Here is a 14,888-nt window from a genome sequence, read left to right on the forward strand (position 1 = left end):
ACAGCTCTCAAATGTTAGCTCGCTAAAGCTAAGTAACAGCTCTCAAATGTTAGCTAGCTAAGGTTAACTAACAACTCCCAAATGTTAGCTCACTAAAGCTAAGTAACAGCTCTCAAATGTTAGCTCGCTAAGGCTAAGTAACATCTCTCAAATGTTAGCTACAGCTCTCAAATGTTAGCTCGCTAAGGCTAAGGCTACATCCACACGACAACGGCAACGAGATTTAAATTAAAAAATATCGCGTCCACATGGGCAACGGATCAGTAAAATATCAGGTACATATGGCAATGCAACGCTTGCTGAAAACGATGCAATACACATGCCACACCTCTAGGGGCGCTGTAAGACGGTCCCATCGGAGACACCAGAATAATAGAAGAAGTAAGGACGCATGCGCATAAACTATTATGCGCGAGACTTCATATTAGCCACAGTCAGAAAAATCTGTTCGTAAAATTACGTTATAATGACCAAATACAATGAAAAGTATTTTTCCAGTCTCATCTGTGAAAGGTAATCCCATGTGATCTCGTTTGGACGGCAAACCTGTTGGTACAGTTAAACGCAGCACATGAATGAGGCATCTTTATTCTCCGCTTTGACCCATCCAATATGGCGGCGAGGATGACGTATGATTCTACGCGGAAGGTGGCGTCTTTAATGGTCCGGAATAAATTGAATGCTACACGTTGATGGATTAATTTGTTCTTCGACACTCTTTTTGAGGAATGTATTGTAGAACTTAAACCAACATCTGAAGAGGTGAGATCGCTCCTTTTTTCCCTATTTTTGCTGGCGGGATTGATTCTGCCCTAAGGGCTATTCTCTCACTCTCTCTCTCTCTCTCTCTCTCTCTCTCTCACTTTGCACCATTACACAATAAATATTCACAGTGAAAATATTTTGTAAGCGCGTTTCATGAACCAAGTTATAGGATTTGTTGACAACTCGCATCGAGTTCGTTACACTTCTACCCGGCGTGAAGCACATGTGGTTGTGACGTCATCGTAAACAAATCCGTTCTACTCATCCAGACGACTTCACAACGGCGCCGTTGCCAGATCTTTCCACTCTGGAACCCGTTCTCAAAAGATTTCGTTTTGGGGCACCCAAAACACCGGTGCTGTGTGGACACCAGGCCGAAACGATAAACAATTTTATCGGATTCACCTGAATCCGTTGCCATGTGGACAGGGCCTAAGTAACAGCTCTCAAATGTTAGCTAGCTAAGGTTAAGTAACATCTCTCAAATGTTAGCTACAGCCCTCAAATGTTAGCTAGCTAAGGCTAACTAACAGCTCTCAGATGTTATCTAGCTAAGGTAGGGTGACCAGACGTCCCGGTTTTACCGGAACAGTCCTGATTTGGGGTTGTGTGTCCCGAGTCCCGACAAATGTCTGTCGGGACACGGATATGTCCCGGTTTTCGCCACTCACAACGTTTGCGACTGAGCAGCGTGGGAATCATTAGCGGAGAAATGTCTGCATTTACTATTTTGATGTATTGACAGGAATTGCAAACTTTCCTGGTTACTGCCCCCTGGCCCTGTGGCATGGGTGTTTATTTAGCCACATTATTCCAGACAACAGAACGTGTTGCCATGCAACAATAAAATAAACATTAACTGGCGCGAATGTTCTTTGTGTAGCAGCCAGCAGCAGTAATGCCGCAGCAATTATGCCGAAAAGAAAATGTACCTTTTCCAAAGATTTACAGGGCACCTACCCCTTCCTCCGAGAGGCGCAGAACAATGCGCACGAAGCCTACTGCACACACTGTAAGTGTTCCTCCTCCGTAGCCCACGGTGGTAACGCCGATATACAGGATCACATTAAAACGGATCACTCTTCTAGTAAATATACGTAGGCTCATGCATTTTGTTTAAGGCCCGGTCCCACTGCACTTACGGATGCAAAGAGGATGTAAAACGTAAAAAAATCTTTGCCATCCGTTGGAAAACGCTATGCATCCGTTGTGTACTCATTGCATACGTGCTTCATACGCTCTATCCATCGAGCATCCGTCCACTGTGATTTCATCCGCGAAAAAAGTTTTGAGCTGCACAAAACTTTTAGAACGGATGAACTTTCCGCCGTGTACGATGTAAATCCGCGACATATACGAGCAACAAACGTTCTATGTCCGTTATCATCCGTTAAACGTCTGCTGTATCCTCTCTGCATCCTCTGGGCATCCTCGCAACTCACATCCGCTGCAGCTGAAAACGGAAAGAGGGAGGAAAGATAAGGTACATGAAACGTCTATTCATCGTTAGTAGCACGGAAATAGAAAGGATGTAAGCGTATGCATCTCGTATATAAAGTATTCAAAACGGACAAAGCGTTTATATCTGGAATGTATCTCGTATATTTAGGATGTCTGGAGTATGTCTAGAGTATGTAGAAGGACACCTAGCGGACAATCGATATTTTGTATAAAAAGGGGGAGAAAATCATCTAGTAGTAGAGATGTATCGATGTAGCCACCAGCACGTCTTTCCGCTTTATGCTGACGGCGTGCGTGCTGCATCCCTTTATATCCGCGGAGCAGACGCAATTCATACCCCCCGCATGCGCAGTGAACGGTCTGCATCTGATATACATCCGTGCAACATCCCCTTTGTTTCCGTTAGGCGTACGTGATGCATCCCCTTCATCCGCTATGCATCCACTCTTTCTGCTATGCGTCCGCTTCTCAGTTATCACCGGTAACCCCTTCGGAGCTGTCATCCACTTCCATCCACTTTCATCCGCTAGGCTTCCTATGAACATGCGTTTAACATCCCCGCTATATACTACCCACGTCCGTTCTTTTCCGTTCTGTTTTCGCAAATTTTCGCCAATTTTGTCCATTTCTGGAGCGGATGAAAACGGATAGTGCCACCCCCGAAATTTTGCTCGTCCGCTGTGTCCTTTTTGCATACGTTTTGTGTCCATCGGCCAGTGGGACCGGGCCTTTAGGGTGGGTGGATTGACAGTCGCCTTAGCTTTGTTCCTGTGCTTTGTTCTTGTACTGAGTTGGGTAGCCTATGTTGCAAATGATGTGCGCTCCTGTGGGGGCTTTCCTCGGGCTGTCGCCCCTCTCCTCCTTTAGTGCTGTTTTGTTTGAGTGTATATTCTCAAATCACTTGTCTCTTTTTTGTTTCTGTTTAACATACCATTCTGACAGTTTGGCCATATTGCTGTGTTGAACAGCTTGTTGCACCTTCCATTAAAGTGTTCACTTTTGTACACATCTTCTTGCTTTATTCATTCAGTTGTGGGGAATGGTTAGTAAGGTTGATTCTGACCTAGGCTATATTGAGGTCACATATCTACTTTTTAAGTTCATGCTATAGTGCATACAATTTTAGAGATATAGCCTATATGTGCATATGCATTCTTCTTGGTGTTCTCACAAACAGGTGAAATAAATCAGTTTAAATTTGGCCTATGGACATAGCCTGGCCTATTCTCAGCCATTACAAAATCTGTTGTCTGACCATAATTTAACTGATCTGTATACCACTATGTTACTAGATAACAAAATGCCTGTTTGTTTTATTTCATGTGAGATGTTGATAAATGTGAGCTTCAACAAAATGATAAGAGCACCTCTCTGAGTGTCACGTTTACGTAAAAAAAAAGGTGTGCGTGCGCGAGCATGGTCGCGCGCAAAAGTGTCCCGGTTTCAGACTAGGGAAATCTGGTCACCCTAAGCTAAGGCTAAGTAACAGCTCTCAAATGTTAGCTACATCTCTCAAATGTTAGCTAGCTAAGGTTAAGTAACAGCTCTCAAATGTTAGTTACAGCTCTCAAATGTTAGCTAGCTAAGGTTAACCAACAGCTCTCAAATGTTAGCTGCATCTCTCAAGTGTTAGCTAGCTAAGGCTAAGTAACATCTCTCAAATGTTAGCTACAGCTCTCAAATGTTAGCTAACTAAGGCTAAGTAACTTCTCTCAAATGTTAGCTACAGCTCTCAAATGTTAGCTAGCTAAGGCTAAGTAACATCTCTCAAATGTTAGCTACAGCTCTCAAATGTTAGCTAACTAAGGCTAAGTAACGTCATCTCTCAAATGTTAGCTACAGCCCTCAAATGTTAGCTAGCTAAGGCTAACTAACAGCTCTCAGATGTTATCTAGCTAAGGCTAAGTAACAGCTCTCAAAGGTTAGCTACAGCTCTCAAATGTTAGCTAGCTAAGGTTAAGTAACAGCTCTCAAATGTTACCTAGCTAAGGCTAAGTAACAGCTCTCAAATGTTAGCTAGCTAAGGCTTAGCTAGCTAAGGTTAACTAACACCTCTCAAATGTTAGCTAGCTAACCATAAGTAACAGCTCTCAAATGTTAGCTAGCTAAGGCTAAGTAACAGCTCTCAAATGTTAGTTACAGATCTCAAATGTTAGCTAGCTAAGGTTAACCAACAGCTCTCAAATGTTAGTTAGCTAAGGTTAAGTAACAGCTCTCAAATGTTAGTTACAGCTCTCAAATGTTAGCTAGCTAAGGTTAACCAACAGCTCTCAAATGTTAGTTAGCTAAGGTTAAGTAACAGCTCTCAAATGTTAGCTACATCTCTCACATGTTAGCTAGCTAAGGCTAAGTAACAGCTCTCAAATGTTAGCTAGCTAAGGCTAAGTGACAGCTCTCAAATATTAGCTAGCTAAGGTTAACCAACAGCTCTGAAATGTTAGTTAGCTAAGGTTAAGTAACAGCTCTCAAATGTTAGCTACATCTCTCAAATGTTAGCTAGCTAAGGCTAAGTAACAGCTCTCAAATGTTAGTTACAGCTCTCAAATGTTAGCTAACTAAGGTTAACCAACAGCTCTCAAATGTTAGCTACATCTCTCACATGTTAGCAAGCTAAGGCTAAGTAACATCTCTCAAATGTTAGCTAGCTACAGGGCTTTCCACAAGCGCCGGGTGCTGGCCATACAGCCGACTACACAATTAAGTCCAGCCGGCTACTTTAATGACTATTTTTGTAGCCCACAGGCTCTAAATATCTCATCTCATCTCATTATCTCTAGCCGCTTTATCCTTCTACAGGGTCGCAGGCAAGCTGGAGCCTATCCCAGCTGACTACGGGCGAAAGGCGGGGTACACCCTGGACAAGTCGCCAGGTCATCACAGGGCTGACACATAGACACAGACAACCATTCACACTCACATTCACACCTACGGTCAATTTAGAGCCACCAGTTAACCTAACCTGCATGTCTTTGGACTGTGGGGGAAACCGGAGCACCCGGAGGAAACCCACGCGGACACGGGGAGAACATGCAAACTCCACACAGAAAGGCCCTCGCCGGACCCGGGGTTCGAACCCAGGACCTTCTTGCTGTGAGGCGACAGCGCTAACCACTACACCACCGTGCCGCCCCGCTCTAAATATTAATTTTCAATTTTAATAAAATTAAATGTTTATCTAACTGACTGACAATAATGTCAAACTGAACTGCACTCATTTAAGTTGTGATTCGCACTGTTTGTACTGATAATAACCACAAATTCCCCGCCGACTTCGTTGATCAAGGGAGAGTAACTCATCCGCGGCCCCGACATGAGGTGTGTGTGCGCGCACTCGGTGGAGGCAGTAGTGTGTTGGAGGGAACAGAAGCAGAGATGACGCTTATTTTGTCTCCGGTAAACCAGTCTTCTCTCGTTCAATTACGTGCTGGCATCAAAAGACACCGTTGGTTGTAAATGAAACCAAACTGAGTCGTTGGAGTGTATCTGCTCTGGCATGCTTTCACCTAGAGACATGATTCAAACTTTAAAACGGAGACAAACTTCTCCTGTGTGGATCTGGCATTCAACTTTTTTGCTAGGTTCTATACTTTTGGATCAGTCCCAGATCAATCACCATGAGCAAATCTGGAGAAATTCCGGCTTTATAATGGGTGTCTATGGCATTACACTTCAGTGGAGCTCGTTAAGTTAGAGTGTAGAGAGCTTGAAAAAGTAGCTCAAACTTTCTCATTTAAACTGTTTTCAGCCACAAATTTCACTCTACACACACAATTTTCTCAAAAGTTGTAGTCACACTTGTCCTGATTCACACAATGTGTCTACCTGAGCGATAGGACTTACAGTTTTTGAATGAGAAGCCTGAAAGTAAGGAGAGGACAGGCGCGCTGCCCCATAGACTCCCATTATAATCCTGACAGCGCTTTTACTACAAAATCAGGGCCCGTTTACACGAGGACACTGTCGGGTAAAAACGACTAAATATTTTATCGGAAGTGCCTTTCGTCTACACGGGGACGGCGTTTCTGAGGCTGAAAAACGGAAAAAATTGAAAACCCCTTCCAGAGTGGATAGGTTAAAAACAGCCCCCGTTGCATATCCATCTAAACTACCCAATACGCGAAACTCTGCTCGGATCTGCTCATGTCAGGTACGCGTTTACGTCATACATATGTCATATACTGTACATGCCAGCCCGGGAAGTAAGAAAGTAAGTAAAAAAGTAAGAGCATGTCTGATTACATCGATCCAACGGACCTTCAAGCTGCTCTGGCAGCTTTAATAAACGTCCAGGAGTCCTTCGAACATCTATACCGAATCTGCACATATACCGTTAATGAACAGAGGCGGGTATAGCATGCTCTTACTTTTTTACTTACTTTCTTACTTACCATAGCCAGAGTAGTCAAAGTTTTCGTGGCGCAGATGTGCAGATCAGAAAAGACGGAAGACGTTGCGCATGCGTGCAGACATAGCGGAGGTCTTTCACAGCACCACCTAGCCGCCTGGCATGCACATCCAATTGAATTCCACACATTTATGCGTCACTGTATAGACGCAGATTTCCTCCTTGAAAACGGTCGTGTAGACGCGGAAAAAAGTGAGAACGAAAACGGACTTTTGCGTTTTTGTTTCAGACCATCCCCGTGTAAAGTGGGCCTCAGAAATGTCACTTGTTTTTAACTCGCTCTATTGTCCACGTTTTTTACACTAGGGACAAAAAAATTAAATCAATGTGTTCATGGGAGCCTTGTAGCGCGCAATGTGCAAGAATTTTGTGAATAGCTCCTTTCATTTCCGTGTAAATCAGCATTGTTCGAGGAGAGGGAACTCTGAGAAAACGCGCTCTTTGCTTGTCATATTGTGTCTCTTCCCTGCAGCTGAGCACCATTACCAAGGCGACGAGCTCCACTCAGGGAGCAGAGAGGGGAGGGGCTGCTCTCTCTCTCTCAAACACACACAGGCTCAGAGCATCGGAGCCTCATAGCCTGCGATATGCGCCCTGCAGCACTCACCATTTCACACAGGGGAGTTGTCGTCTCTAGTTTTGTGTTTACTCCCCCCGGCTGGCTACTTATTTGTCATGGCTGGCTAGTATGAGCCTCAAGGCCAATTTATGCTGACAACCCAGTCCTCGCAGATGGCGTTGCAGATAGCGTCTGCGTAGCCCCCCCACCTTCGCAGACGCTCTGCGCGCACCTCCCAAAAATTGTGACCACCGCAGAAGCCTCGCAGACAGCGTCGCAGACAAGAGGGCTCTGATTGGTCCACTCTACATCCGCTGTACACACACTTCCGCTTCCCTACTTTCCCGGTTTGTTTTGTTTTCACGACCGTCATTTTTAAAAACACGAGCGAAGATGGAGCAGCACGAAGAGCGGTTGATCGAGGAAGTGAGGAAGTACGTACATCTATACGACTCCAGTTCTACTCATTATAAGTAACCGGAGGATAAACACTCCACTAACCACACCCACCAACTACTCCTAGCGATTTCGCGACTTCGCGCCCCCTTGCGTTGTGGCAGTGAATAACATCGCGCACGCCTATTACTCCCCGCTCAACGATAAATTACAACTGTCTGTGAAAAGCTATCTGCGAAAGCCTTGTCGCAAGAGCATGCAGAGGCCCTCAGTGGAAAGCCCTGTAGCCAAGGCTAAGTAACAGCTCTCAAATGTTAGCTAGCTAAGGTTAAGTAACAGCTCTCAAATGTTAGCTCTGGGCAATTCCATGTAAATGTCAACCTCACCATGCAAAAATAAAGCAACATGTAATACATCAAAACCACTCCCAGAGATATCACCTAGGCCTGTATTTTACAGATGTGAATAAGTTGAACCAATTTGTCACAAGAATTGTTCCCTTCGCCTTAATATGTCAGTCTTTCTTTCTTATAATGTAAAACCCAAGCTAAAATCAACTTTGATCATGTACAATTCTATATTATTGCCACAAGCCACAGAAATGTATGCTAAAATCCACAAAACAGCAAAACAATAGCCATCCTAAATATTATTTAAGAACTCTGATAGTTTTAGCTGATATTTAGAGAGTTTTTCAAAGGGTTATGGTGGTTAAATTGCTGATTTTCTAAACATATGCCATGTCCATTTCAGACGCGTCACATCCATAACGGAATTTCGTCACATCCATAACGCTGACTTTTCCTCCCGAAACTCTGCATGAAATACAAAATATTTTAAACAAAGATTTTTTAATATTCACCTTGGACCCCTCTATCAAATGGATCTCTCCATTTCGACATTAGGTTTACAATTTCACAGAGTTTGATAAAAATGTACAGTCACCCAAGAAAAGTGATACTTTTTCTGTCACATCCATAACGCATCTTTTATTGGCATTTTCTGGCATGCCCTAGATGTACTATGGGAATTGTTCTTGTTCTATCACTTCTCCAGTATGGTACAGCCTTAAAATATGCAACACCTGTTTAAATACTGGGAGACAATAAAACATGCACTGGGTCATTTGTTGCCATTTTGAGTTCAAGTGTCACGTCCATAACGCTGGAATTGCTCCTCTCTCTCTCATTATCTGTAGCTGCTTTATCCTGTTCTACAGGGTCGCAGGCAAGCTGGAGCCTATCCCAGCTGACTACGGGCAAAAGGCGGGGTACACCCTGGACAAGTCGCCAGGTCATCACAGGGCCGACACATAGACACAGACAACCATTCACACTCACATTCACACCTACGGTCAATTTAGTCACCAGTTAACCTAACCTGCATGTCTTTGGACTGTGGGGGAAACCGGAGCACCCGGAGGAAACTCACGCGGACACGGAGAGAACATGCAAACTCCGCACAGAAAGGCCCTCGCCGGCCACGGGGCCCGAACCCGGACCTTCTTGCTGTGAGGCGACAGCGCTAACCACTACTCCACCGTGCTGCCCGCCCGCCGTTTTTTATTTATTTAATAAGGTTTAAAAAACCCAAAAATGAATCATTATGTGGGATTGAGCTGAAGAGTTTATGCTATCAAGTCAAGTCAAGTTTATTTGTATAGCGCTTTTAACAATAAACATTGTCGCAAAGCAGCTTTACAGAATTTGAACGACTTAAAACATGAGCTAATTTTATCCCTAATTGATCCCCAAGGAGCAAGCCTGTGTATACATTTATCTTTAATAATAGGTCTTATCGCTTAGGTTTTTTGTCTCGTGACCTGAATGCAGTAAAACCAAGCTGGGCGAATCCTGCTGCATTTTAACAGGGTGCAGGAACTTCATGCATCAACATAATAACATTCTGTATTCCCGGACTGTACTGTAGACTCTATGTAAAGGGTGTGCACAATCCTTTTATGTTTATGGTATTGTTAACATGCATGTTCACAAACCAAAATGATAAGATGCTGCAGCAGGCTTACTGCGTACACACACATGTTGGCTACTGCTCGTATTCATTAATAGGGTATCCGTATACTCACTATACCCCGTGTATGTACATGGTACACGTGCTGTTTTGGGGCGGAGCCTCACTTTGATTTTTCCGACAGCGGCTGGATCGGTCTGTGAGAGATGTTGCTTTTTGCAACAGCTCTGAAGAAAATCTGCCTGAAATCCGCTGAGTCTTGGGAACTAAGACTTATTATATAACTTGTTCACATGCAACTCACACAATCATTGTATCGTTCTCTCAGTCTGTTAGACTCAGGAGCTCAGATTGCAGTTATTGACTTTGTATTATAGACATGCAACTCCTGCAGCCTCATCTCATCTCATTATCTCTAGCCGCTTTATCCTGTTCTACAGGGTCGCAGGCGAGCTGGAGCCTATCCCAGCTGACTACGGGCGAAAGGCGGGGTACACCCTGGACAAGTCGCCAGGTCATCACAGGGCTGACACATAGACACAGACAACCATTCACACTCACATTCACACCTACGGTCAATTTAGAGTCACCAGTTAACCTAACCTGCATGTCTTTGGACTGTGGGGGAAACCGGAGCACCCAGAGGAAACCCACGCGGACACGGGGAGAACATGCAAACTCCGCACAGAAAGGCCCTCGCCAGCCACGGGGCTCGGACCCGGACCTTCTTGATGTGAGGCGACAGCGCTAACCACTACACCACTGTGCCGCCCCCGTATGAAAAATATGAGTGGCGTATTTCCCAGTAAAACACTTGTTTCTATATAATATAATATAATATAATAAACTTTTTTCACTTTAATAATCTGATATTAATATACACATTCACTGTAATATAAAGATACTTTCTTCAAACAATTTGTATGATTTTTTTTATTTCGAAAAACTGAGTCAAGCACATAAGAATCATTTGATTGTTAATAAAATGGGTAAATTTGGTCATTTAGACTTGAACCAAGCACACAGCGTTACTGGTGATATCTAGGTGCAGACTTGCTTACTTGAGGTGATGAGGTTGACTCTGGTGCAGTCTGTCAGGTCTGTGGTGATGGGACACGAGTAGATGGCTCCGGTCTCGTTTACCTTCAGCTGTGGTAAGGCTTTCTCTTTGGGGGCTCCTACCAGGAGTCTGTACATAAACAAGCATAGAACCTATTTTCAGACCATCTCCTAGTGATAGAACGGAACACACAACATGCACGAAGTTTACACTGTCTGCCAGGATGCATCTGTTTCTTTTGCATCTCCAGTGAATAAAAGAGATTTTGCAAAACCTTTTTTTTCGAAGCTTCAGTAGGGACAATAAATTATTTATGATTCTACTATGATGATGTGTATTTATAAAACTTGTGGTATGATTTACGGTCAGTTCGGATGTATGGAGTTGTCATCATGCGATTAGAAGAACTGAATTTAATACCAAAGTCTGAATGTGATTGTTATTGTTCTGAAGTTGCATCATGCATACTGAATTCTGAACTAAATTTCTAGCATTTCTAAAATGCACTCTGTTCAGTCACCTTCTTCGAATTTGCTTCAAAATCATATCCTGGTAAAAACATTTGAACACAAAACCCCTTATATTGAATATTATTATACATACGGGACACTTTTTCCATGGAATAAAAACATTTATTTTTTCGCAGCCCGGTTTCCATCAAATCCTGCGCTCTGATTGGCTGGCGAGCGGGTCCGTATCGTAGGACCCGTTTCGGACCCCAGTTACGGACCTCTGGAGACTCACTCATTCACAACAACAAACAACATAGTAGCATTTTTTGTCAACATTTATCTTTTTTTATAAGATTTATTTATAAGATTATCAAAATCATAAATTTTTGGCAGCATTTCTCAGGAAAATAGCATTAATTTTACAGCATGGATAGCGATAACGACAGTCTTCACAGCGAAATCGAGTTTTACTACCCTGAGGAAGACAAAATTAAAGAAAACATTGCAGGAGAAAGCTAAAAACCTCTAACTGTTGCTAATGCTGAGCAAAAACATGGCTGAATCCTGAATGACTCCTATTTGTATAAATAGGGGACTACATAGGCGGCAAAATGTAGTTGTTTTCCTGCCATGGAAGTGCACTTGTATACCGAGGAGGAAGCCATTTGCATTACAGCCATGAATGAGGATTCAAAATGGCGGCTTGGCTTGGTTTTCCCTTTCGGGCGCTCTTGTTTTCTGTTAGAATTTGGTAAAGGAAAAAATAAATATATTATTTACCAGCTTAAGGTCGGTCCGTATGGTGAAATACCGTGACCTCGGCCTTGAATACTGACCTCGCCCCAGAGGGCCTCGCTCAGTACTTTCAAGACCTCGGTCACGGTATTTCACCATACGGACCTCCCAGCTGGTAAATAACATATATGTATTCTATTCCCTTCTAGTGGGTTTGTTGATAGCATGCAATATTGTTATAATATCGCATGTTGTCAAGACAACATGACGTCACATGACGGAGATGTTAAACTGCCGTGTTAGTGAGCAACTGTGACAATTTGTAAACAAACATGGCTGTCAGGTTTGTTTTGTTAAAAATGGAAGATTGAGAGAATTCTGGCTGCTGGGTCGCTCTGTTGTATATAGTTGTCGATGTTGATTTTAAAAGTAAGTAAGTAAATTACACAGGGAAAAAAAAAATATTCGAATTGACTGCACTAGCGTTGGCCTTCGCTAACACTACACTGTCAAAATCCCTTCCCACACCATGTGACACACAGGGCGGCGCCGATCTCCGTAGCCCTTGGCCTCTCACATAGCTAGGGTTACAGTGGCAGGCTAGTCCTCTGGTAACCACCAGACTTTGACTCCCCACTCACATCTGTATTGCAGCGTGCCTTGCCAAAGTAGGTACCATTTTTATGATGGTCTTTGGTGTGACCCGACCGTGAGTAGAACTCACGATCAAGAGGTGGACATGCTAACCACTAGGCCAACTCGCGGTATAACACAACACTACACTGGCTGGAAGGTAATTAGACTGCCGCGCTACCAGTACTGAGTCATGGGTAAGCTAGCATTCACCTTCGCTAACATTATTGTTACGCTGGCTGGAAGATAACTGGACTACCGCGCTAACGGCACCGAGTAGCGAGCGTCGGCCTTCACTAACACTACTGCTGCATTGGGTGGAAGCTGGCTGGACTGCTGCACTAAGAGCACCGAGTTGAGGGTAAGCTAGAGTTGGTCTTCAAGAACGCTGACATGAAGAGTGTATAATAATAATAATAATAATAATAATATTGGCTGGCTTTTTTCGTGGTCTGTTAGATATATTCCATTCAGCTACTCGTCTTCGACTCGTTCAATATCATGCTAGCTGAATGGAATATATCTGATATACCACTCAATGCCAGCCAATATTATTTAATTATGTTCATTCTTACCTACCTGGCCAAAAAGATTTCTATTATTAACATGGTCTTAGCCTAAGTACCCTTGGTTAAGATGTGACTCACACAAGTAACTAAGTTACCGCCCTTGGAAAAATTAAATCTGCTAAAATTTGGAAGATCGGGAGATCTTTAGGGTTATATTTGGAAAAAGTGATGCAAGTGTTTAGCAATTGTTACTTAGAGTCTGACCCTTTAACTCGTGTCCTATCTTGGCTATGTAGTGTTGCTTATTCTTGTTGTTGTTGATCATCTATCTTTTCTTTCCTCCTGTTTCCTGTGTGCCTTGCCCTGTTCTGTATGTGGAATCAAATTTATATGGACTGAACCAGGAAAATTCCACATCTCACTTGCTCATTTACTTGGAGCATTGCTGCCGTCTACCATACGTGCTTGGTTTATCTCCAACTGTGAGGGAAGACAAAAGACACTAAAGCATGTTTGTCATCAGAGGAATGAGAGATGGGCAGGCAACGACAGAGAAAAGACAAGTTCAGGCCTGAGTGAGGAGCAAGGACGGCTGATTGAGTGTTCCTGGGGTTTTTCAAACCCTGCTCTAGGAGACAAAAAAAACAAAGTGCACAAGACACTGAATTCTGTCATCTTGTGCTTGGGCTGCTAAAATGTTTGTGCACAGTGTGTATTTCTATGTGAAAGGAAAGAAAACGTCTTGGAAAAAAAAGGCATCTGAACAGTCAAGACAAACTGGACCTAATAGATGAAAACAGAGTAAAAATCCTTTTTTAATTAAAAAAATGAGAATTTTCTGTCATTTTTTCATCATTTTGAATTCATTAGGAATACAGCAATTCCTAACTAACCCAAACATGTCATTCAGATGGCGCGGTGATGTTTCTTTTTTTTTATTATTCCCACACGTTTACTGACTTTGCCCATCTGCTGGATTGACCACAAAGTATTTGCACTCAGTCTGTGAAATTGCTTTGCGTGAGTGATGTCATGACAGAGTAGCTGTGTTTTCTGTGTACCTCGGGGCCAGGCAATCTTTTACCAGCTGTCAAAGCTGTGGGTAAAGCAAAGAGCAGCAAGCAGCTCGGAGGAGTCGGGACTTGCCAAGTTGTAAAATTGAACTCCATGATTGAGTGATAATCCAGTGAGCCCATGTCTGATTTAGTCGGAGAAACAGATGCACGTTTCCACAAAAAAAAGAACAATCACATGTTTTTGAAAGAAGTTTAGTTTGTACCACATTCCCTTGTGTAAAACTCATCCGGATTATATGGCTGAAGCCAAGTAATCAAGCTGTTATAGCAGCCTTTCTCAACCGGGGTGCCATCTGGCTTCGTTAGGGGTGCCGGCAAAAAATTATATATTCTAACATTGAGAAAAATAAAATTAATTAAAATTCCAAAAAACGATAGTGACACTAATGCAGATCATCGCCACCTCATGCATCATCAAAATTTGTCTCACAACCCCCTTTCCCATGTCACAACGTCACTGCCGGGGTCAGCGTGACTGCGTATATTTTATATGGAGGTGCCTTGAGAATTTGTATACAACCCCGATTCCAAAAAAGTTGGGACAAAGTAGAAATTGTAAATAAAAACGGAATGCAATGATGTGGAAGTTTCAAAATTCCATATTTTATTCAGAATAGAACATAGATGACATATCAAATGTTTAAACTGAGAAAATGTATCATTTAAAGAGAAAAATTAGGTGATTTTAAATTTCATGACAACAACACATCTCAAAAAAGTTGGGACAAGGCCATGTTTACCACTGTGAGACATCCCCTTTTCTCTTTACAACAGTCTGTAAACGTCTGGGGACTGAGCAGACAAGTTGCTCAAGTTTAGGGATAGGAATGTTAACCCATTCTTGTCTAATGTAGGATTCTAGTTGC

The 14,888-nt window shown here is 43.0% G+C and overlaps 1 protein-coding gene across 1 annotated transcript in view; it reads right to left on the reverse strand.

Annotated features, from left to right (window-relative positions):
* itga3b (integrin, alpha 3b) overlaps nt 1–14,888 on the reverse strand; it is a 157,697-nt gene that overhangs the window by 59,426 nt on the left and 83,383 nt on the right. The window contains exon 2 of the mRNA XM_060939557.1: nt 10,619–10,746. Coding sequence (XP_060795540.1) covers nt 10,619–10,746 — 128 coding nt within the window. The remainder of the gene's footprint in view (nt 1–10,618; nt 10,747–14,888) is intronic.

Source organism: Neoarius graeffei, chromosome 14, assembly GCF_027579695.1.
Source record: "Neoarius graeffei isolate fNeoGra1 chromosome 14, fNeoGra1.pri, whole genome shotgun sequence".
In the NCBI taxonomy this organism is placed as follows: domain Eukaryota; kingdom Metazoa; phylum Chordata; class Actinopteri; order Siluriformes; family Ariidae; genus Neoarius; species Neoarius graeffei.